Source organism: Schistocerca americana, chromosome 1 (assembly GCF_021461395.2).
Source record: "Schistocerca americana isolate TAMUIC-IGC-003095 chromosome 1, iqSchAmer2.1, whole genome shotgun sequence".
NCBI lineage: Eukaryota > Metazoa > Arthropoda > Insecta > Orthoptera > Acrididae > Schistocerca > Schistocerca americana.
The window spans coordinates 171,694,965-171,721,266 of record NC_060119.1 but is presented as its reverse complement, the minus strand read 5'-3'; the positions used below and the strand labels follow the sequence as shown (position 1 = coordinate 171,721,266).

General features: G+C 37.8%; 1 protein-coding gene across 2 annotated transcripts in view; it reads left to right on the top strand.

Annotated features, from left to right (window-relative positions):
* The window catches only part of LOC124621082, a 99,399-nt gene that overhangs the window by 45,440 nt on the left and 27,657 nt on the right, over positions 1–26,302 (top strand). For both annotated transcript variants that reach the window (XM_047147115.1, XM_047147116.1), the window contains exons 4-5: positions 5,425–5,556; positions 25,510–25,632. In XM_047147115.1, the coding sequence (XP_047003071.1) occupies positions 5,425–5,556; positions 25,510–25,632 (255 nt within the window). The remainder of the gene's footprint in view (positions 1–5,424; positions 5,557–25,509; positions 25,633–26,302) is intronic.

Below are 26,302 nucleotides of genomic sequence, written 5' to 3'. Positions count from 1 at the left end.
AAATAAACTGAAGTTGGCTTCTTCATTCTTTCTGTACTGAATAATCTCTTTAAGTTGTGATTAGGTATGGTTCAACACGACCAATAGACTGAACAAAACTTTATTCCATGGAAGCATTAACAACTTACACACACAGAATTGGATAATGTATCAAAATGCAGTGGTCGAAACTCGGGGAGGAGAAGAAAGCTCGTCTTCTACCCTTTTTTTAAATTTATTTACTGATGCAGAGGTTTTGGCACCAGTATTTATCTTTGTGCCTCCAAAGCGCGCCTGTGTAGCGCTAGATATATTCAATGGCAGAAGTTAGTTGTGGCGACACCTACCAACATTTTTCAGAACTTCCACTTACTTTGCGCTCGATTCTAAGCCGCAGGTGGCGTTTTGGATTTCAAAAACCAGAAAAAAAAGTGCAGCTTACATTCGAGTAAATACGGTACTGTAGTTACTTGGCCACAGATCTTGTGCTTATTATGAGGTTGTTCTCAGTTTGATGTAACACAGCTTCCTCAAACTGAACAATTCACACACTGTGTGTAGTCTACCAGTTTCCCATCTATGGGATGCTGATTCATGAAGATAGCTGCCAGTTCTTTGAAATGTGACATGATTTGTTAACTTCCTCCTTGGAATTTGTTCTGCATACAGACGCATTGCTTCTCAGCTGTTGCATTATACCTCCCCATAAATGAAATGCATGTCAGCTATCTTGGTTAGGATGTAATAAGCCATCAATAATATGTAAACATCATTAGAAAATGTAATGTAAAAACAACCTAAACAACAATAATGTAATTGTTTCTCCAGAAATGCGAGCATGCTAGCAGAATGAAAACTTATCATTCCTAGAAGTAAGATGTAATTGTTTTGCAAATCACATTCCATTGTCAACATGTTGCAGTCAAAACAACTGTGGACAGTGGCCTAAGGGAAGTCCAGCGTCAAACCTTTCAAGGGCCCTTAGTGGAGAAACAGTGCACCTGTGACGTTTGCTATGTAACAAAATTGTTTCTTTTGCAACTGTAATGAAAGTTTTATTAAACCCAAAAGCATTTTGCTTTAATTTAAAGCATCTTCAGTGGCCACTATAACAATATGGTTCTTCTTCTCTTTTTTTCCTGTCTTACAATTTAGTTTGTTAAGATCATCAACAGGTCGCGTGCTTTTACTTCTTCTATAAACAGTATTAATTCTTACTGTTACACAAGGTGGTTTTGTTGTCTACACCATTCTTCCTGTTCTTCACATATATATGTTAGATTTTAACACACAGCACTTTCACATTAAACTAAACATATTCATGTTTTTGTATGTTGTGAAGAACCACTGTCATCTGACCATTTCGTGTGTTTCGTTTTGCTATTGCGGGTTGCGCTCATCTTTTATTTGTTTTTACAACTAGGGGTGTGTGTGTGTGTGTGTGTGTGTGTGTGTGTGTGTGTGTGTGTGTGTGTGTGTGTGTAAAGCTAGCTAACATGTTTTACACACAGTATGTGTAAATTATTGCTGTACTACGGTGGTTGATGTAGAATTGGGATATTGCCTAGTTTGTGATATTATTTTGTGGTGTCTTTCTCTACAATATGTTTTATTAGTTGAAATAACATCTGGTTGCTGATGTTTGTCTGTCATTTGTTATGTGTTTCTTCTCTGTTACTGCTTTTTAAATCTGGAAGCTTCCTTGCAGATCTAGGACTTGTTTCATGTTAACTTGTCTGACCTAAGTACAGAACATCACAGCTGCTACACTCGTGTTGGTAAATACCAGATTTTTGTTACATGTCAGTGTGATCTTCCTCCCTTAGACATTTCTATTTTTATTCCTTGTTGTTTGAAGATGTTTCCAATTTTGTGAGTCAGTGTGTCTCCATATGTGAGTGTAATTGATAATGAACTCAAAACTGATAAGGGTGAAAGTATACAATATTAGCTTTGTGATTCCGTGAATGAGCCACATTCAAGATAACTGCGAAAGTGTGCTTACAAGCCACCACAAACTTCAGTATGAAATATTTTCATTTTTAGTACAAATGTATTTGAAATCTGAACTTTTTGAGTAAGTCCTCATTTAATTAGCCTCAAATTTCACCTGTGGTGCATGATTGGCAAATATGGTTGTTGTGTCATGGGGCACTAGCACAATTTAGTGCTGTGTGAGATATCTAAAGCATCAATATGATCCAAAGTGGATAGGTTAAGCAGGACCTATTCCTTGGCCTCTAAGATCACCTGACCTCAATCCTCTGGATTTTTCTGATTGAGATCATCTCAGAAGTGAATTGTATGGCACTCCCATTTATATGGTTGAAGAACTGGAACAGTGGATTGTATAGTTTGGTAAAGATTTAGGAGATGACTCCAGGTGTTTGAAAGGATCCCTAACGCAGACCAGAGATAAGTGCAGTATTGCATTCAGTTGTGAGAATGACATGTGGAACACCTCATTTAACAGATACAAGTGTGCAGTAAATTGCAACATGTAACATCCCGAATTCGCATTCTGTTAGCATATGTTTTTCACCCCTGTCACTTTTTACAATTAAGTGCGATACAGTGTTTAAATGACTTAACATTTTACACTTATAAAACAGAAATATTGTTCTTTGGTGTTGATGCAAGCATTCTAATGAAACCAAAAGAAATGTAACATCAGAAGGAAAAATAAATGTTCAGCAAAATTATTGATTGGTTTTTAGTAAATAGCTTATCACTGAACGTTTGGGCAGCAGGGCAAGAGTTCATATGTTTCTGCACGTGATAGGGTTTATCTGATATTAATAACAAACGAGCATTGGGGTAATGAAATATGTAAAACTGAATATTCAATATTCCTGTTTCTCCCCTTGTTGATCAGAGCTTCAATTGGAAATCTCGTATAGATTTTATAGATTTTCTCAAACACTTGAAGTTGGTAGCATTTGTTCTGCCTGACAGAGTATTCATTGCTCAGAAATATACTGTAAAGATAAAAAGTTGGTGTCTGTCCTTGAACCTCATACAGGCAAATGTTTGAAAAATTAGGCATACCTTACAATAGATTTACTCTCATTGTAAATTTGTTGTGAAGAACCAGTTACAATTTGAAGGTAGTAGTGGCGGTCATGTATATAATACTAGGAACAAAAGTGACTTTCCCTATGCACAAAGTAACCTTACCTTTAACATATGGAGGAGGAAAATTTGAGGCCATAAAAGTATCCCACCAAGAAACTTGCAGTTTAGAACCAAACATTTGGTATTTTACGAGTATTCTTTTAATTGTCCATTTAAAGAATTTTGAAAGCAACCATTAGATAATTGTCTTTAGAAAAATATTGTCTGTTAGATTCTGACACATGTTTACTGCTGATGGGTCTTCAGTATCCTTTCGTTGTTGCAGTTGCTTCCTGGAGACAGTGGCAGTTTATATAACCTAGTTATTGGTTTCAAAAGAGTATGACTGCCATATACTTTCACATTTCAGATTTATTTGTCCTTGTTAAGTCTTATATTATGAATAAAAGCACTTCTATTACAATTTGACCATTTCTGTTTACACAGATGCTACAGTAGCCATTAAAAGGTAAACAGTTGTTCAGCTGGAGCATTTGTGGAATGAGACATACATGGTTTTTGCTATTTGAGCAATAAACCAAATCTGTGAGTGCCGAGAACCAATGTACTGGTCCATTAATCTGCATTTACTAGAATGCTGGAGTCAGTGCCAGTTTTAGAGTTACTGTTTGCTGTAGATTTTTTTACATGAGAGACCTCACCTCAAGGTGTTGTTGCTTCATTATTGCAATCCCCTTCTGTCCATACTTCATCTGATCCTTCAGTTACAGTACCATCTCCCAGTGCAAAGGGTTCATTTGTACTATCCTCCAACTGTCTCATTGAGTTCAGCCTAATCGTAAAATATTTTGCAGTCACAACAGTCAAAAAGTAGAAAAAAATTGACAAACTATGAAGTACTGAACTACACTAATGATTTTGCCTTTAGTCAGGATAGAAGTATTCACAAGTGAAAACCATAATTACTAGTTTTTGGGAGAGTCTAAGGTTTGTATGAGGATGCAACTGTGTAATGGCCATTTGTGGTAGTCAGTGGGAAACAGTGTGTGTCCACAGTGAGTCTTTCACTCAGCAGCAGAGGGAGTGTCATTTTTTAAATTTCTTGGTAGATTAAAATTACGTGCCAGACTGGGACATGAAACCCAGAACTTCACCTTTCAAAGGCAATTCTCTTTCCAACTCAGCTCTCCAAGTATGACTGACAACTCACCCTCTTAAGCTTTGTAGCATTCTTTTCAAACATTATGACACCTCAAGACTACCATCCATACTCCAAGATTACAACCCCTGAAACTGTAACGATAGTGACATCTGCACAATGCACCCACAGGCTACCATGTACACTAACTTCACAACTGACAAACCATATAGTATTAAAGGTAGGATGACACATGAAACTTCTCTTGTTTCCTGATATGTTAACTGGACAACTTTCTGTATTAGGAATATCCCTCCCCACATTGGCAAAATTCATGAATTAGCTCAGAACAGTTGTGTTCCTTGAAGATTTGATGAGAGTGCACTACATTAAAATTCGAAGAGGCCTGTGGGGCTGTTATATGACTTGCCATTTGGATGCTCCCACCTAAGACTAGTTTTGCTTGATCTCTATAGATGAGATCATGTTCTTGCACATATCCCCCCTTCCCACCACCTTGCTGGATTTATTCTCCCTCCTTTCCCACATTTTTTCCTGTATGGTGTATGTTAGAATTTTATCTTATTGTTTATTTAATTACTTATTCTTATCCCTAATATGTAAAACTATCCTTCCTTCCTTCTTTTCTTTTTTCTATGTTTTTCCAAGCCTATTATTTTTCCCCTTCCTTTGCCTTCTTTAATCCCTTTATTATTTTATGTATCTTCCTTTTGTAATCTGTCTTTCTATCTTTACTACTCACTCTGTCTCTTCTATGTTATCAGTACTAAGACATTAAAATACGTACTAATGTACTATTTTTAATTTTCCACTCGCTCTGATGCCTTTTCCTTCACCTTTGGATCTCTTCCTCCTCATAACAGGTGGGTCCTTGTTAGCCTGGGATGTGAATTACCTGCCACACTGCTCTTTCCAGCACCCCCCTACGAATTCTTCTCTTCTTACTGAAGGAGAAACCAATTGTTCTGGAAATTATGAGCCTTCTGTTCTGTTTTGTGTGTTTCTATCATCCATACTGGATACTGAGTCTTCTGAAGGTAAGTACAGGCCTGCCTTTCATTTTTTTTGGGATTTTAACATGTAGTAACTCTTCCCTTTGTTAGCTTTGCTTAGCACTCTCTAATTGTTATTACTATTGATTATTTTTTGTTTTATTAGTTGGGCATAATGATTAGTTTTTTGTAGTTCAGTTTGTACTTTATTTTTTGCAGGCAATTTACAATCCAGGTGACAATGACATTGGTGGTGAAGATGACAGTATAACAGAACAAAAGCTGCAAAGATATAAACTAACTTTTAGTCAGCCTGATCAAATTGACATTAAAAACATTACTGTATATAAGGTAAGCAGGGATATTTTGTTTGTTTCTGCTGGAAACGGAAGTTTCTGTAGCATAGTTAATTGTTTAAAACTTTCAAAATGTGTTAAATATTAAAAGGGTGTTTTTGCACTCATGATCAGGATGTCCAACTTGCCACATCAGAGTATTTCTCTAACAGACAATACCAGGGAGATGGAGTATAAATGATGAGGATTAGTGAGAGTCAGAATGAGTACTATATTATCACACCATCATGCGCATTCTCATTCCACTCTGAATGTTCTGTTGCTCATCTACTGTCTGTTAAACTGACATATTTTTCCATGGCTACATATGAAAAATTGAGCAGAAGATAGGTATTTGCCAGAAAAATGTGTAATTTGACCAACATTTCAAGTTGATAAATTCTTCTCTTATCATCATCTTGCTATGCAGCCTTTCACAGCTTCCTGATATTTTTTTTTCTTTTTCCTGCCCCCCATAGATCTTGAAAGAGAATTTCTCGTTCTGGAAGCTTGTTCTTCTGTCAAGATAACTTTGTACTTTATGCTGGTTATAGTGTAAGATATCACTTGGTTAAACACTTTGTTAACACACACTGATGAGCCTAGTTTCTGTGTTGGAGGAATTCCGTTGTTGAATGAAATACATTGACATACTACAAAGGGTGTTCAAAAAGCTGTGTAGAGCCGTCTCCCCCCCCCCCCCCCCCCCATCCCCCCTGCAGGAGGAGAATAAATTTTTTTGTGAACATACTTGGAACATTTAGTTACCCATTTAGCCTACTCAATGTAGCCTCCATTAGCTATGACACATCTGGCCCAATGTTCTTTCCATGATGTAAATGCACTTTGGTAAAATTCTGGAGATTGACTTTTACACCATCGCTTGACGCAAGAAATAAGGTCTTTCTCACTATCAAATGATTTACGGCACAGGTGGGCCTTCAGATGACCAAAGAGGTAAAAATCAGAAGGACCCAAGTCCGGACTGTAGGGAGGATGAGGAACAATTTTCCAACCCATTTTCGTGATTTTCTCCTGCATCATAAGGGCTGTATGGGGTTTGGCATTGTCATGGTGTAGTCTGATGAGCTGACCCTGAAGCTGTGGTCTGTGGGTCTTGATGGTACATCACAGCTTGTTCAATGACAAACAGTAACAGTCCCGGTTAATTGTGGAGCCAGGTTCCAAAAAGTCAATGAAAATGGGACCACACTGATCCCAGAAGAAGGGGGCCATCACCTTTTGGCCTGCTGTTCGTGAAAGTCTTGGTTTCTTCTTTCGAGGGGAACCTGGATGACGCCACTCAATGGATTGGGTTTTGCTGTCAGGTTCAGACAAAAACAACCATGTTTCATCCTGGGTAAGGATGCCACTCTTCAGTAAAGGTCTTCATGAGACCCTTACACACATTCTCCCTCATTGTTTTCATTTCTCTTGTCAATAATATAGGCACCCAACGTGCACAGATTTTTCTGACCTTAGTGACTGTACCAGTGATACCACACTAACCAATGACAAACAAGTCATTTCAGCAAGCTGTTCTGTCATCACACATCTGTCATTTTGGATGATTTGATCAATGGGCTCCTTATTCACATCACTCACTGCTGTTGATGGTCTACCACATCATGGCTTGTCCAGTAGAGAGAAATCACCTTCATTAAACCTCTGCAACCACTGCTGGATACTGGCACAACCCACTGTGTCCTCTCCATAAACAGGAAGCAACTTACTGTGAATCGATATGGCAGAGTCATTGCTATTCTTGAAGAGGAACTCAATCACCGACCTTTGTCGCAACCTGACATGTATGTCACAGTCCATTATGGCTCACCTGTAAATAAAAGAAAATATTTTTATATACCAACTTATAGCTAAATGTTCCAAGTATGTTCACAAAAAATTTCATTCTCCTCATGCAAAAATAAAAAGAAATTAGAGATGTCTGTGCAAAACATTTTGAATGCCCTTTCTATGTACTAAGTGACAGAGAGACAGGTACTAACAGACTCTTGAAGAAATAAGATCCAAACGCATTTGGCTGTGACCATGTGAACAAAGCTAGACAAACTGAGCACTTCATTTCTCAAGGCGTGCTACCACCCAGCTTTTCTTAGACAAACGTGTTATGGATATACAGTAAGTGTCTTGATCAGGACCTCCAGGGTCATCTGTCTTGGTTGACTTGTGTGTGCGACAGCAGTCACTCTCATCTAGTGGAATACTTCACTGTTGGATGTTAACAGATGCAATAAAAACAATGTCAACACCAGCAACAAATGAGCTGCTATACAACTCGGAGCTTTCTCACTATTATTCGTGAGTATTTCTGGAAACTGCATGCTGCAAGGAGCTCAAAGTCTAGAAAGTAGTTATATTAGTAAATGCCAATGTCAAAATATGACAGTGTTGATACTGAAAAGTACATGGAAATAAATCTTCTCTCTGTTCACAATGTTTTTATACAGGCCATTGTTTATATAGTAGCCAATTCAGACTACTTCTATAAAGCACATTAACAACAAATTATGACTAGTGCCAATTTACTCACAGTGATAATAGTGACTGTGTAATATGAACATTAGTATTAACAGAATTTACATCAAGTCCAGATATTCTGATAAATTATGGAAGTGGCTAATAAGGTGCTGTTTTAATTTCTTGTTTAGTATCTGAACATTTGCACCAGAAATAAAAACTTCATTCTTAAACCTAGAAAGGCACATATAATGTGTGTGGAAATTATTAATACTTATAGTATTGTGATTGTGAATATCACAGTTAATCCTAAATTTGTTATTATTACTCTTCTTTAACATCAGGGAGTGTGTGTATTGACACTCCCAAGATTCCTGAAGAAGTTTTTACAAGAAGTTCAGGTATCAACATTACATTTCAATTGTCCATTTTTTCTCTCTCGGTGCTTTCAGACCTTGTTAGGAAGAATTCATTGAATTTAGTGGCCAATGATTAAATTTCACACCATCTGTCTCATTGCTCCTGTCATCCAGGAGCTGAATATTTGCGTCTACGTACATACTCTGCAGACTACTGTAAAGTGGTTGGCAGAGGGTACTTCGATTTATTTCACATTTTAGGATTTCTTTGTGTTCCAATTGTGTATGGAGTGTAGGCAGAAAGACTGCTTAAATGCCTCTGTGTGTATTGTAATTAGTCTTCTTACCATTTGCCATTTCTAGTTTATTCATTTCATGCTTAATAATGCTCCAAATTTCCTTTGATTTGTTCTCAGAATTTTTAATTTTTGGTAATTTTTTTTCATTTTTGGTGATACAGTAAAGAAATTTGCAGTATTTGTTGAAGCCCACATTTAAATTTTGGTTGGAGCCAATTCTATGGTGCACCTGATTAAGATTTTCCATGATTTCCATAAATCGCTTCAGGTAAATGCTGGGATGGTTTCTGCGAAAGGACATGACTGACTTCTTCCCCATCCTTCCCTAATCCAATGGCACCAATGACCTCGCTGTTTCACCCCATCCCCTGAATCAGTCAATCAACCAACAAACCTAATAGTGTGCTATAAATAAAGCTCTCTCTTTGTGGCACAGGATACTAAATTCTAGCTGCAAGGTTACCTTATGTTTGGCTTTCACTGTAGTTGTCCTCAACTCATAGTGAAACTTTAGTCATAATAATGTAAGAATAGTAAACTTGTTGTAATTGTTCATTTGATAAACACTCTGAATTTTGTGATTGAGTCTGCATTATCATTCTGTGAAATTGTACTTTTTCTTTCGTAGCTGAACCTGAGTTATGGGATGCTTCATTGCTTTCATTTCAACATCGTGGTCAGAGGTTGTTATGAGGTTCATATCTATTTCATGACAAAATGTTGGATTTAGAAATAAATTATCAATTGTTATTGCAATGTATTCTTACATTCCTCTTGGAAATGTTGCTTTGGGAAGCAAATCAAAGCTGGGAATCAGTAAATTTAAGTGTCCTTCATCATTACTGTCTGACGTGTTGTTGCGGTCTTCAGTTCAAAGACTGGTTTGATGTAGCTCTCCATGCTACTGTATCTTGTATAAGCATCCTCATCTACTACTGCAATCTACATCCTCCTGCATCTGCATACTCTGTTAATTTCTTGGCCTCCCTCTACAATTTTTACCTTCCACAATTCCCTCTAGTACTAAATAGGTGATCCCTTGATGTCTCAGAATGTGTTCCATCAACCAATCCCTTCTTTCAGTCAAGTTGTGCCACAAATTTCGTGTCTCCCCAATTCTGTTCAGTACCTCCTCATTAGTTACACAATCTACCCACCTAATTTTCAGCTTTCCTTTGTAGCACCACATTTCAAAAGCTTCTATTCTCTTCTTGTCTAAACTGTTTATGGTCCGGATTTCAATCCATACATGGCCACACTCCAGACAAATACCTTCAAAAAAGATTTCCTAACACTTAAGTCTGTATTTGATGTCAACAAATTTCTCTTCTTCAGAAATGCTTTTCTTGCCATTCCCAGTCTATATTTCACACCCGCTCTACTTCAGCCATCATCATTTAGTTTGCTGCACAAATAGCAAAACTCATCTGCTACTTGAAGAGTCTTGTTTTGTACGCCAATTCTCTCAGCATCACCTGGTTTAATTCTACTACATTCCATTATCCTTGTTTTGCTTATGTTAATGTTTATCTTACGTCGTCCTTTCAAGATACTGCCCATTCCGTTCAACTGCTCTTCCAAGTCCTTTGCTGTCACTAATAGAACTACAATGTCATTGGTGAACCTCAAAGTTCTTATTTCTTCTCCCTGAAATTTTATTCCCACTCCAAATTTTTCTTTGGTTTCCTTTACTGCTTACTGAATGTACATTGGAGATAAGCTGCAACCCTGTCCACTCCTTTCTCAACCACTGCTTCCCTTTCATATCCCTTGACTGCTGTAACTGCCATCTGGTTTTTGCACAGGGTGTAAATAGCCTTTTGCTCTCTGTATTTTTTGCTACCTTCAGAATTTCAAAGAGAATATACCAGTCAACACTGTCAAAAGCTTTTTCTAAGTCTACAAATGCTATAATAATAGGTTTGCCTTTTCTTAACCTATCTTCTAAGATAGGTTGTAGGGTCAGTATTGCCTCTCATGTACCTACATTTCTCTGTAATCCAAACTGATCTTTCTGGAGTTTGACTTCTACCAGTTTTTCCATTGCTCTGTAAAGAATTTGTGTTAGTATTTTGCAAACATGACCCATGAAACTGATACTTTGGCAAATTTCACACCTGTCAATAACTTCTTTTTTTGGAATTGGAATTATTTCATTCTTATTGAAGTCTGAGAGTATTTCATCTGTCTCACACAACTTGCACACCATATGAAAGACTTTCATCATGGCTGTCTCTCCCAAGGATGTCGGGTATCAGTAGTTCTGATGGAATTTGGTCTACTCCAGGGGCCTTGTTTCAGCTTAGGTCTTTCAGTGCTGTGTCAAATTATTCTCGCAGTATCACATGTCCCATCTCATCTTCATCTACGTTCTCTTCCATTTCTATAATACATTCAAGTTCATCTCCTTTGTATAGACCATCTATACACTTCTTCCACCTTTCAGCTTTCCGTTCTTTGCTGAGTACCTATTTTCTGTCTGAACTCTTGATATTTGTACAGCTGCTTCTCTTTTCTCTAAAAGTCTGTTTAATTTTCCTGTAGGTGATATCGATTTTTCCCCTAGTGAAATATGCTTCTAAATCCATACGTTTGTCCTCGACCAATTCCTGCTTAGCCATTTTGCACTCCCTGGCAGTCCCGGTGTTTAGATGTTTGATTTCACGTTTGCCTGCTTCATTTACTGAATTTTTGTATTTCCTCTTTTCATCAGTTAAATTCGAGATTAGCCTTTTCATAATGTTACCTCTGAAACTCTCAACAACTTTTGGTTCTTTCAACTTGCCCAGTCCCACCTCCTTAATTTCCTACATATTTGCAGTTTCTTCAGTTTTGATCTACAGTTCACACCTGTCAATAACTTCTTTTTTTGGAATTGGAATTATTTCATTCTTATTGAAGTCTGAGAGTATTTCATCTGTCTCACACAACTTGCACACCATATGAAAGACTTTCATCATGGCTGTCTCTCCCAAGGATGTCGGGTATCAGTAGTTCTGATGGAATTTGGTCTACTCCAGGGGCCTTGTTTCAGCTTAGGTCTTTCAGTGCTGTGTCAAATTATTCTCGCAGTATCACATGTCCCATCTCATCTTCATCTACGTTCTCTTCCATTTCTATAATACATTCAAGTTCATCTCCTTTGTATAGACCATCTATACACTTCTTCCACCTTTCAGCTTTCCGTTCTTTGCTGAGTACCTATTTTCTGTCTGAACTCTTGATATTTGTACAGCTGCTTCTCTTTTCTCTAAAAGTCTGTTTAATTTTCCTGTAGGTGATATCGATTTTTCCCCTAGTGAAATATGCTTCTAAATCCATACGTTTGTCCTCGACCAATTCCTGCTTAGCCATTTTGCACTCCCTGGCAGTCCCGGTGTTTAGATGTTTGATTTCACGTTTGCCTGCTTCATTTACTGAATTTTTGTATTTCCTCTTTTCATCAGTTAAATTCGAGATTAGCCTTTTCATAATGTTACCTCTGAAACTCTCAACAACTTTTGGTTCTTTCAACTTGCCCAGTCCCACCTCCTTAATTTCCTACATATTTGCAGTTTCTTCAGTTTTGATCTACAGTTCATAACCAATAAATTGTGGTCAAAGACCACATCTGTCCCTGAAAATGTCTTACAGTTTAAAATCTGGTTCCAAAATAATCTCTGGCTTACCATTATATAATGAATCTGAAACCTTCCAGTGTCTTCAGGTCTCTTTCAAGTATACAGCTGTCTTTCACGGTTCTTAAATCAAGTGTTAGTGATGATTAAAGTATTATCTGTGCAAAATTCTACCAGATGGCTTCCTCTTTCATTCCTCTCCCTCAGTCTTATTCACCTACAATTTTTCCTTCTATTCCTTTTCCTACTGTTGAATTCCAGTTCCCCATCACAATTAAATAAATTTTCATCTCCCTTAACTATTGGAATATTTTCTTTTATCCTATCTTATATTTCTTCAATCCTTTCATCATATGCAGAGAAAGTTGGCATATAAGTTTGTACTGCTGTGGTAGGCATGGACTTTGTGTCTGTCTTGGCAATGATAATCCATTCACTATGTTGTCCATTGGAGCTTACCTACATTGCTATTTTCTTATTCATTATTAAACCCACTCCTGAATTACACTTATGTGAATTTATATTTATAACCGTATATTCACCTGACCATAAGGTCTCTTCCTCCTGCTACTGAACTTCACTAATTCCCAGTACATTTAACTTCAACCTGCCCATTTCCCTTTTTAAATTTTCTGATGCACCTTTCTGATTAAGGGAACTAGCATTCCAGGCTCCGGCCCGTAGGACACCAGTTATGTTTCGCCTGATAACGACAAACTCCTAAGTAGTTCCTGCCCAGAGATCTAAACAGGAGCTATTTTACCTTCAGAATATTTTACCCAAGAGGAATCCATCATCTTTTAACCATACAGTAGAGCTGGGTGCCCTCTGGAAAAGTTATGTCTGTAGTTTTCCCTTGCTTTCAGCTGTTCACAGTACCAGCACAGCAAGGCTGTTTTGGTTGATGTTACAAGGCCAGATCAGTCTGTCATCCAAACTGTTTTCCCTTCAACTACTGAAAAGGCTGCTGACCCTCTTTAGGAACCACACATGTGTCTGGGTTCTCAACGGATACCCCTCCATTGTGGTTGCATCAACAGTACAGCTATCTGTATTGCTGAGGTATGCAAGCTGCCCCACTGATGGCAAGGTCCATAGTTCATGCTTCTGTCTGAAATGAAATTAAAATTCAAATCTACACTCACGCACATTGAGTTCCAGTTATTTCTACTAAGCCTTATTTGTACTCTCTCTAAAAGCCTGTTGAAGTTTAGAATGTTTCTTGTTGGAGATGTGCACCTTCAGAACTGCTGTCTTGTATGTGTCCAAGTCCATTATTGAAGCACAGTGACTCAATGAGATGTTCAGTAGAGTGAGGACTTAGGTGTGTCATCTGGGGTTTAGTCAATGTTTTGTGTATTTAGAATATCTCCCTTTCCTGATATTACCCCTGCAGTAGCGTGATTACAACTTGGTTCATCAGAATCATTTGTTCACTTTCTGTGACTTCAAAACAGTGTTGTATTATGCGTTGAACATTTACAGAAATAGGGGGCATGCTGGAAAATAATGCCTTTGAATTTTTATGTGAAATCTCTTAAAGCTTTTTAAATGAAACGAACATTATTAATATTCTGTATCTTTATTCTTCATGTCTACACATTTGTTTCTCTACATAGTCAACATGCCAACAAAGACATTGATCCCAACGAGAGACCAGCTTGTTGATACCATCACTGTACAATATTTGACTATGTTGATGGAGCTACACTCTCACCTCTGCTTGCACTGCTTCATCACTATCAAAGTGGAGCCTCCGAAGGTTTTCTTTAAGTTTTGGAAACAGCTCATGTGTGGTCAGGCATTGTCATGCTGAAGAGAGGGTTCTCCAAGAGTGGATAAACTCTTCGAATTTGAAACTTGTTTACAGCAGACTGTTTCTGACACACCAACATAGTTATGTTACAAACTGTGATGTTATACACTACATTCGGAGCTTTCTAGTGGCAGAGGTTTGCAAATATGTAGACATGAAGAATAAAGATGTAGAATGGTAATAATTTTTTTTTTATGTAAAAAGCTTTAAAGTTTTCCCATAAGCAATTTGGAGGCATTGCTTTTCAGCTCGCTCTCATACATTTTATTTTCCAGTTTCCTTCAATGGTAGAAGCAGCTCTTGCCTAACAGGTTTTTTGTGTTTTGATGAAAAAGTCCAAATGTATTTTATCCTTTGTATTGTCAAAGTTGCCATCCTTTTGTTTTTCCATTAATTGTAACTGTTGTGCTATAGTGATTTAGCACATCTGACACCAGAAACATTGGGCCTAAAAATTCCTAGTGAAAATATTGGCGAACACAGGGATTGGACAAACACTGCTTCCATTACAGAGAATGCTTCTGGAAATTTGTTGTGCAGACTACCTTGTAACCTCACCTTACATTAATTTACACATAAAATCTGGCAGTGGGAGATGTAAAGTAACGGTTACACCAATATCACAGGTGGGGAAATTGTTCTTGGAGTGCGACTATGATCCGGCCTATGTTATACTATGTGGAGTAAGGAACTATGGCTAGCTATTGTTCATTGAACGACGATATGTATTGTGCAACTTTACTTTTGTTTATTGTAATTCGAAAAATCAAGTAAATTAATATCACCGTTTCGCTCTCAATCAGTTCAAACAATGGTTCTCACTTGAATTGGGCACTTAGATAGATTCTTGCAATGTTTGTGATGCTGACTCTGTCATCTACTTTAAAGAGTGAAACAGGTTTCACATTAATGTGAGGAGTGTTGCGAGAAATGTGTCTAATGCCCTCCTCAGTTGCATAATTCAGGTTATGGTTCAAACTGCGCATAGGCGAACAGTACAAGGATATGTGCCTGTGTGTTCCTGGACTATATGCCACCCAAGACTTGCGTATTCAGGTGGCCATGCACAACTCTATTGCTTCAAAATTGTGAACACTCCAAGGAAATTATGGCACTCTTGCTTGACTTGTAAGGTTACTTAATCTGAGTAGCATTGAGCACTGTTAAAAGAGAGGTGCATGTGTTGCATGTTACTTCAACCAACCAGTATGATTTGTGAATGGTTGTCAAGGGATTGTGAATCATCATAGCTCCACAACACTTGCAGTACCCTGTGGAATCCATGTCATGTAACTGTAATTAGAGCAAAAAGAGATACCACATACTACAGTGGAGTTGTGTCATTTTCAGTTTACATCTGACTTGTTATCTGTCCTCTAAACCCTCTATCATTTACCACATTTTTAAATGTCACTTGTTAGTATTTTGTTTCCATGGAGTGAGTCACGAGGGTATTTATGATGCTGAACAAAAAAGCTTCATATGGAGATATGCCCTATTCCGAATGGTTTCTGAGCTAGAACACATTTAATGTACATTATTATTTATTTTGTGTAATATTCAGTACATTATTTACAATATGCCAAATAGTGTAGAGGAATTCGAGAAGAACAATTTGATACAGGACACTTGTGGTCTATCAAGTCAGGAAACTACTCAAATTGGCTTACAAAAACTACTGAAGCTATGGCATACATGTCATGTGAAATTTTCAGTATTCTCTCACTACTTCATGCAAGCTATTAGCCCTAGAGAAAAAGGAGATGGGACCTTTTTTTGTAGTAAATTAAATGTAGTTCAATTTTGTAGCGTGACATAGTTTTATTAGAAGCTGCAGTTTTTTAGTTATCCAAGAAAAACAAATTGATGTTAAAGGTGTTTTATCCTGGAGACCATTTGGAATAGGGCATATGCCCCTGTGAAGTTTTTTTTCAGTCACCAACACCATTAGTCCCTCAAAGCATGTACCTTTTCTCCTGACGCATTCTGTCTGTTCCCATTGCTCTATCCTGTTGTTTCTTTCTTGACTTAACTCAGTTCTAAGTAGCTTTTTTATATAATATCTAAAATGTCTTTTTTCTTCCAACTCTTTTTCTCTATCGTGCTAGGTGAGGGATGGCAATTACTAAAAGACTGTATTTTGTTACACAGTACAGTATTATGCCATCTTTCATAGTTCAAAGTTGATGACCCATCAAATGATCCTATTAACAGTGTTTCCATTTTTCCTTGTCCACTGTGTTTTGGATTAGCTGGTCCTGTATTTTGTTTGTCTTCTCCTTTATCTGGGTGGACCATCATTTCAGTCGTCTTCTGTGCAGTGTTTTTCCCTTCAACTTTGCCTTGAATCATCATATTTTCTGAGTTATCCTCCTGCCATCAAACTGTCTGAGCAAACAACTAAAGGATTCACCAGAAACAAATACTGGAAAACCTCCTCTCCACCCTAAGTTCTTGTAAGATTGATTTGTTCTCCTGCATACCCACATCTCAAAAGCATCAGTTCTTTTGTGGTCCCCTCCAGTTGTTGTTCATGTTTCGGTCCCATAAAGGAAAACTGGAAATACCAGAGATTTCAACAGTCCCTGTTTTGTTAGAACTTGGTCTTACCAAATCACTGCCCGCCTCAATGCAGCATCCCTGCCCAGAACAATTCGACACCATATTTCCTTTGTGTAGCCACTCTCTTTCTGAAACAGTGGGCCCAGATAAACAAATTGATCAACTTCTCCATGTTGTAAAATGTAAACTTCCATGGCTGGGAACGTCACAATTAATAAAATGTTCAGGGTATTATTCCGTGGTCGAATGGATTTCACCTTAAAGCCTGGTTATTGCAAACGAGGAGCAGGCATTGGAAACTGTGAACAAGAAACCGAATATTTGGTTCAGTTATGTAGATGATACATTTGTTTTGTGGCGGCATGGGAGGGAGGAACTGCATCGTTATCATAAACATTTGAATGGGATCACTCCGGAGGTTCAGTTTATGAAGGAGGAGGCAGGCGGAAGATTAAATTTTCTAGATGTGCTAGTATCATGAAAGATAGCTTGGGCCTCACGGTTTACCAAAAACCCATGCCCACAGACTGTTTCCTACACTGGGATTCGAACTACTACCAACAAAAAGCGAGGCATCATAAAAAACATTGGCAGATATAGCAAGGAAAATCTGCGAGCTAGTGTTGCCTGACCTAAAATCGGCCAAGGATGCTTACCAACTGCTGGAAAAAGCTGAATGTTACAGGATTCTGTGTAGTTGTGTGGAGATGTATATCGTCGGTGAAGAAACAATACCGCGTAAGTAGCAAAATAAGAACTTTACATGAGAGACAAAAAACTGTCTAAAATGTCTCATACATTTCACAGCGGCGCTAAATTTGCATTGTAGCACTACAAGGAAATATTGGATCAAATAAAAATGTGAAAAAAAAAACACTTTAGAAAGCTTAATTACGGCACATACGCGGAATTGTCTCGGGATTTATGCCATGATCTGTTACTTATGCGGTATTTGTTTGTCAGTCTCCTGGCACGACTTAACAAATTTACGTTGGTATTTGGTGCTGAGAAAGCTAGAAAGAACACATTTTGTAGCATTAATCATTGTTTATTGAAAGATTTCACAGAAACATTTTAAATAAATATACTGTTTACATAGTTCCAATAATGTCGGCACATTTCTTCAAGAAAAATCCTAAACGTCACTCAAAGCAGCAACAGAGAATTACACTGCACTGATACTCGTCACACAGTTACCTCCGCGATAATTTTCAGTCATAAGGAATGTTGTCATAATAACTATGACAATCTTTAGGAAGAACAGATTTAAGTTTTTGGAAATGATCCCATTAGGATTTCTTGATTTTCAGTCTTTCCTTGTATAGTTTCGGGAACCAAACATCTCCAAGAATTTTCCTTGGACCCCTCGGTAATTCTTGCCACACATAGGTGAAAGAGCACTTGTAGTAAATAATACCATTTGGGTGGTAGTGTAGCGCTCTCTGATTGTTAACTGTAGACTAATTTTTTTTTACAGCTCTTCGAGGCGTAATTGAGTTGTACAGCCACAAAGTTTTCTCTGCGTAGTTGATGAAAAAGGAATAAACTAGGTAATGGACTTCATATGGCTGTCGCTTTTTTCTCGCTTCTTTAGATATCATAACGTATTGGCTAGGATGGGTAAATTAACGTCCTTTAAGCTTGCACTCAATGGAACTGCGAACTGAGTCACATTCCATCTGAGTATGGCCTTTCTTCAAAAACTTTTGTGTAATCAATACTCCAGTGTCAATTGCTAATCTTAAAAGAGCATTCGATAATATCACATTTCTGTTCTGATATGTGCAGCCGTCAGAATACAGAATGAATTGAATGGGATTTTCCTTAATCGTTCTTGAGGCACAACATGATGCAACCAAATCACCTTGCAGTTCATCGAACCAGTAACATATTGCATCATGACTTTCTAAATTATACATTGTAAAGTTATGAACAGCCAATTTTGTTTTATAATAAACTGCACTTGCACTTAAAAATGGAGGCTTCTTCCATGTCAGCATCTTTTTGCATCCTTGTCTGCTCTTTCCGTTGTGTGTGTTGCTTCCACAGGTCTTCACTCAAGTTACCAAGCCTGTAACTACAACACAAGTCCCACTGGTCTTTTTTGGGGAAAGCTAATATTACCATCTTTTAAAATCAAGTTAAAGGTAGCCCGACTTAATGGTGAAACCTTCTTCGCATGACATTTTTCCACATAGAGTCCATACAGCTGTTGTTTGTATTGTAGAATAGGCTCAAGGTAAAATTTCTAGGAGGATTTCCTGCAGTAATGTGATGGAAGTTTTGGACGAGAGTCCGGGAATTCTTTCATAAAGGTTCGCTCATCTTTCTTCTTCGTTTGTTTGATTCAAGGTCATGACGATTCTGTATCAGGACTCATCCCATGTGTGGAATTACCCAACCAATATCGGACAGTCCATTCTTTAATCCCAAGAGTATTGAGAAACATCTTTTTGCGTACTTTGTGTTTCCCCAGCTCATTTTTCAAATGATAAATGAGCGTTCCTTTTCTCCTGGATTTGCCATTGTTCTTCCCTGGACATTTGGTTGGAATTATGTCCACAAGGCTGATAACGTAAACCTTCCTCTGATCCCATGACGTTTCCCAAAATGTGTTAAATACTGCCTATCTCTCATCAGCAGAAAACTGATGACACTTGCTTTGAACGGATTTCTGGCACATCTTCGAAATACATGTTGGACCTAATTTTCATACATCTCTTGGAGTACCGTAAGTGATTTTACCAATTCGACTTCTTTTGTATCCAATATACGCCTGTCCATGCATTCTCACAATTTTATTGGCGTTTTTCTTCCAATCTTCAGGATGTGGTTTAGACTTCCTTTTCCTGTCACTGCTTACTTCACTATAAAACCCTTGGCTTCACTGTCAGTATCATTATTGCTCTCTTGATCTTCTGATAATTTATCCAGAGTGTTTGGCAAACAATGAGCACCATTGCATAGCAATGAGTGTGAAGTACTGTAATCTCTAGTGGAAACTGACTGTGGTTTCATTTTGAGCATTGTTGGATACAGCCACTGAAGTTTCTAGATGGAAAAATATTTATAAATTAAGCAGACAAAGATGCTCAAATTCATGTATTTATGACAATGATGGCATCAGTAATACTATTAACAATAATCCCAAGGAAATTTACCTGCGTCATTAGATGTTTCAGGAACAGTAACCAAGAACCCCATATACGAAATTAATTCTTCTTCGGTAAATGTAACTTCAGCATTACGACTTTTCTCACCTGTTGTTTGTTCTGCATTTATGGGAGAGCCTACAAGAAAGTGGACAGTCTAGAAATCTTTTGCAGAAATGAATAAAGCACAAAACGAGTGAAGTGGGGGCATTCTGATTTTTATCACAGTAAGATACTTGCGGTGCTACTAACATTCAAAGGTGAATAATAAAACAATTTTCTTACTGCTGTCAATCGCTCTCAGTAACAATTCTCAGCTTTCATAACCTGATGTCAGCTGAGAAACAATTTCTTCTACAGTAAAAAGATCGTCGTTTGTATCGCTGTCCATTATCACGAATGAAGCTACAAGCATGGAACCACTTTCGAGCACTGTTAAATACATAATAAGGCAGTAACAATGTGGTGCGGCTGCGTGCACTTTTGTATTTACGCGGTATTGTTTACAGTATCCATAGATTGTAGATGCGTGGTATTTAATTCTCTACAGTTCCGCGGTATTGCCACCTATTTATTTGCTGTGTCACATAAGTGGTATTGTTTTAGGTAATTTTTTCATGGTAAATAATTAAAAATTTGGCATTATGGCATTAAGAGCAGATGCATGTACGGTCAACGACATCATCTGACTGAAAAACGAAAAATCGGCAATTTGTCAGTTACGCGGTATTGTTTCTTCATCGACGATGTGGTACTACAAAAAGAACTGTTAAAAAACGACTCGATGAGCACAAGAGCAATTGCAGAACAGGGAAGATGACAGATCAGCTGTTGCGGAACATGCTTATCAACCAGGTGACCACCACATTCATTTTGAGAGGACTCAAGTACTGACAGCCACAAGTTGATATGATAAAAGGCTATTCAAGGAGGCCATAGAGATTATGAAACACCCCAGGAATTTCAAGGGCATGAAATTGAATGAAATTCGGTTCTGGTGCTGATGAAGATGTGTACCAATCTTCCACCATGGGATGATAGCAATAGCAGACGACAGCAGTCAACAACAGCCAATTGCACTTGCGTATTCAAAGCATGATGTCACGCCATTTTGTGGAAGTGGAATTTTGCTGTAGTCAGTAACAAGCCAGAGTGTGAAATGGACATTCAACAAAGCTACGATCCCCCTTGAAAATGTTGTCCGCAGAGGGGGACGAAATGTTGGGTTTTATGGTGAAATCCATTCGACGACGGCATAATAGCCTGGAATATTTTGTTAATTGTCAACTTCTTTGTGTACGATAATGTCAGCAGCTGGTAGTTACTACTCTCAGTTATCGTGATCTTGGTGTTTTTAGTATTAACTGACAATTCAAGTTTTTCACTTTCTCTCTTAACTCTACCCAGTAGTTCTTTCATTATAACTTGAAATTCTGCACACGGCTTGGTGTCATCAGCAAATATAAAGTTACTGATTCTTTGTCCTTCAGTTTAGATTCCACCTGTAAAGTGGTGAAGGCTTTTCCTTATGACATACTATCAGTAGGTGTGAAATAGAAATGATGACAGAGGGCATCCCCTGCCTAATAACATTACATGCTTCAAAAGAACTTGAAATAGTCTTACTGAGTCTGATTACTTGTGATTCTATCAGAGTAGTGATTTCTGATAAGGGTAATAAGCTGATCAGGAATGCTCATTTCTGTTAGCACATTTCACTGTTCTGTTTATACAACACAGTCAAAATCTGTATCTTAGTCCAATAAACAGAGCGCTAAAGGGGTATTGAATTCTCTACATTTTTCGGTTAGCTGTCCGACACTGAGAATCTCCTCTCATGTTCCTTCATTATGCACCAACTTAGCTTGCTCTCATGGTATTTCTTTATCTAAGTTGGTTCTCAGACATTCACGGATACCATTCAGAAGAATCTTGCTGGCACGTGAAATCAATAAAATAGTTCTGTAGTTCTCACAACACGGTGCTTTTCCCTACTTACCAATATGTAAAGGAATCATTACTCGCATGGTCCAATCTTCTATCCATGTACTATTATTTCACATGCCATTACGTATTTCACACATGATTTCCAAACCCAAGTCTTCAGCTGCTTTGATCATTTCATTAATTATAAGGCATGGTCCAGGTGCTTTGTTATTTTTAAATTTAGGTATAGCTTTTAGGACTTGTTCTTTTAAGATATTAGGTTCCAGCTCTGCTGTTATGTTTAAATGACTGTGTTTTCCGTTGCTAACAGTGTACAACTTGTTGCAGTATGTTCTCCACCGATTGACAGTTAGTTCTATGTTAGACGTGTACCATCTTCATTTTCTGTGACCCATGTTATTGGTTGAAGGATGCTGTTGGTTTCTTCATTTCATTGAATGTGCACCTGGTCTCGTTGCAATCCCAAAATAACTCAGTTGTCTTACATGTTTCATTGATGAAATTATTCTTGACTTTTTGACAACTTCTCTGTATTAATGCAGACAACTTGCAGCACTGCAAAGTTTCCTGTATGACATTTAACTTGCAAGGTCTAGTATTGATTTTCGGTAGTATTATTTCGTCACAGACAAGTTTATATTCAGTTATAGAGGCATTCCAGCCATTGTGTATTAACAAGGCAACACAATTAATGGAGCTGTTTTCAGTACTTTTAAGTCCTCAATGATTTGGGTGGTTTTTTTTTTTTTTTTTAAATAGGAAGCCAGTTACTTTTATTCTTTACTTTTTTGCTATTGTTGACTACTTCCTCAGATGTTTTAAGTAATGCCTCCTTCAGGAAGTTCCATTTCTCTGCAGATGTCATATTATCTTACTGATTGTAGGAATGTTTTTCTCTGACTCAATTCCTACAAAAATTTCAGTTTCACCCTTTTGCTCTAGTAATGTTTCTGGAAGTAATTTCGACAATTTCATTCTCTTTTCAAGACATAGAAGCTGATGTTCAGAACCGCAATCAGCACTCAGAAGTGTCTTGATATTTTTGTAATGGACAAACTCCATCTTAAGCCAATCGAAGCATAGTCAGTGTGATAGCAGTAAGTTCCACTTGGTGAGGTCCAGCTGTAAAGTCTTCATTAATGGTGTTCAAAGTGTAAATAAACTTATTTTTCTGCCAGAAATGAATCAGTCAGTCTCCATGACCATACTTCATTTGTTGAGTTCCATTTCCCTTCATTAAAATTAAAATATATTAGCATTATGGTAATTTCCTTTTTGGGTATCAATTTGAGGAATTTGAAAAGACACTGAAAATTCTTCTAACTCTTCATCGGCAGCTGTTAAAGTTGGTGCATATGCCTGTATAACATTTAACTTGCAAGATCTGATACTGAATTCCACTAATGTTATTCGGTCACTGACAGTCTTGTATTCAGTTATTGTGGCATTCTATCCCGTATGTACTAACAAGGCATTATCATTACTGGAATTACCTCATCTACCAGAAAAATATATTGTATTATCATTAGCTGTTTTGAAGTGCCCATTGCCTTTCCTGTGAGTCTTTGCTAGTCCTAGTATTCTGATTTTAGTTCACTGGAGTTCATTTCCACAATCTGTAATGTAACAATTTGGCACACTCTTTGTACACTGCAAATGTATATATTCCTTTGGATGCTGTCCCACTCAGAGATTTGACTGGGAGGCAGTTAATATTTCCAGACTATTTAACAGCAGGTAAATCCATTATGGGTTTTCTTGGGAACGAAACACTGGGTTGGTTTGTCGGTTGCCTTCTTCTGTCAGTTGGGAATATAAAGGGAAATCTAAAGGAGTAAGTAGATGTGGTTAGGATCAGTGATAAGGTGATGGTTCATCCTCGATAAGGGGACAGGGTGGACTAAGAGCTCGCATCTAGGCAGGCCTGCTTATTTAAATCCCTGAAATAGTGATATCCATAATTATGATTGTGAGTGAGTTCCTCTCTTGACCTTGTTGTAAAGCCATTTATGTATACCAGTGTCCGTTGCTGCCTTTGAAGTAAATATCGTTTTGACTTTTATTTAACCAATTGTTAGGGTGAACTGATTATCCTAGTAGCTACATGTATTTTCTGGTAGAAGTTGGTGATTGGGCTATTGGAATTATAGAGCTTATTGGCAAACTGATTTCTGTTTAAGCTAAGCTTAACAACTACTGAGTCAAATGCATCCCTTTGAGTGTAGTGGTTGAGATGTCCAAGCTATTATTGATGCAGTAGTCTCAGATTTCATGGTACCTTCAGACTAGGAGTTGCTTTAAGAAAAAAATGAACAACAATAAAGGCAAATGGTTTGACAACTAATTACAGAGTGCACAAAGTGATTCAAGCAGCCGTTCTGCCCATAATCAATATGCAGTTGGAAAAAGAAGAAACCCTAAAAATGTGATGGAGAGCTAAGTGTCCTCTGCCATGCACTTCACAGTAGTCTACAGAGTATGTATGTAGAAATAGAAACTCATCTCACAGATGACAGATGCAGCAGGACAGATGGTATGAAATTCAGTCATTGGCAGCCAGACTCAGTGAATTCTGAATTCTTCCAACAGTACATGAAAGCATAAGAGGGAAAAAGTGGAACCAGGTGAGTTTAATTTAAGAAGACAGGTTCTGTGTACTTAAAAAAAATGCAATTAGTCTGTTGATCAAGGTGTATATCCTGATAAAACTGAATCATGCAGTAATAACATCCATATGAGGCAGCTTATAGCAAAATATTGAATGTCAAAAACTATGAACTGCTCAGTTAGGGTTCCACAAAGGCTTCTCAAATGAGAAAGCAGTGTACAATCTAACAAACTACTGGATTGAAGCATACCAGGATGTGTGTACTTAATACTGTGTCACAGTAGTTTTTTTTCCATTTCAGCCACTAACAGTTGTATTTATGTGCTATGCTTTAATTAATTATATAGGAATTTATACTTCAATTATATATATTTTGCCAAATAATTTAATACACTTCATAAACTAATACAGTGTTGGTACTTAATAGTCCCATGTGAGAATTGTGAACATAAAAAAAGGATAGATTGCTACTTGCCATAACAGAGGAGACCACACACACACACACACACACACACACACACACACACACACACGTTCAATGCCTATCGCCACTGAGGCTGGACTGCTGGTCCCTGCTGCTAGAGACAGAGGTTTCATGTGTGTGTGTTTTCTGCTTTTGTGCCTGTCTGCGACTCAACATCTCCTCCATATGGTTCGTAGCAATCTATCCCTTTTTATAATATTTTTGTTCTGCCAATGGCCTTGCTAAATTGGCAACACCCATTCCCACCCAATCTCCGAAGTGAAGCAATAATGGGCTTATACTGGGATGGGTGACTCTCCTTTACTGGGATGAGTGACCCTCCAGGGAAAACCAGGTGCCGTTGCTTTTGAGGATGCTCAAGGTGCCCAAGTCTCTACAAAGACTTGCACCAGGCATTCGTGCCACACGACTTTTTTTATTTTTTAAAATTTTGTATTGCCATTATTCTATACTAGAATTTCCATTGTTTAATTAGTGTATTAATATTAAAAAAGTAAGATACTGACTTACTTTATTCTACTTCAATATAATACTAAATGATATTGGATCATTATATTTGTAATGAACAATTCCTTGAATATTATAATTCCTTATCAGGTAATATTGTAATACTCTAGAAATCATGGCACTGTTGTTGTGTGTTTCAGGTGAACAGGCTGCTGTATACATTTCCACAGCCCGAATTGCATACCAAGAGCCTGTCTAGCAAAATGTCTATTATTGCTTCACACATGCCGCTCTTGTTTACACCAAATGACTTTGTGAGAAAGGTATTGTGGGTTTCTAATGCCATTAATTAATTATAACAAAATATCAACAATATAGAGAGAATAGATTGCTACGTACAATGTACAGGAGGCACTGAGTCACAAACAAGTACGATGAAAAAGAGTAATAGGAACATTTTAAGCTTTCAAACAAGGTCCTTGTTCCAAAGTTGAAAACTCACACACATCACACGAGAACAAATGGTTCAAATGGCTCTGAGCACTATGGGACGTAACATCTATGGTCATCAGTCCCCTAGAACTTAGATCTACTTAAACCGAACTAACCTAAGGACAGCACACAACACCCAGTCATCACGAGACAGAGAAAATCCCTGACCCCGCCGGGAATCGAACCTGGGCGCGGGAAGCGAGAAGAACGCTACCACACGACCACAAGCTGCGGGCACATGAGAACGACTCACAAATACATGGCCACTGTCTCCGCCCACTAAAACTTGACTGCAGTTTGAAATACTGCAGAAAAAACAAAGCTACTTGCTGAAGTGCATATTTGAATGGGACAATATTCCGTCAACGGCATTAACACCACTATTATACTGGAAGCGCCAAAGAAACAGTTATAGGCATATGTATTCAAATACAGGGATACGTAAACAGGTACAATACGGCACTGCGGTTGTCGATGCCTATTTAAGACAACAGGTATCTG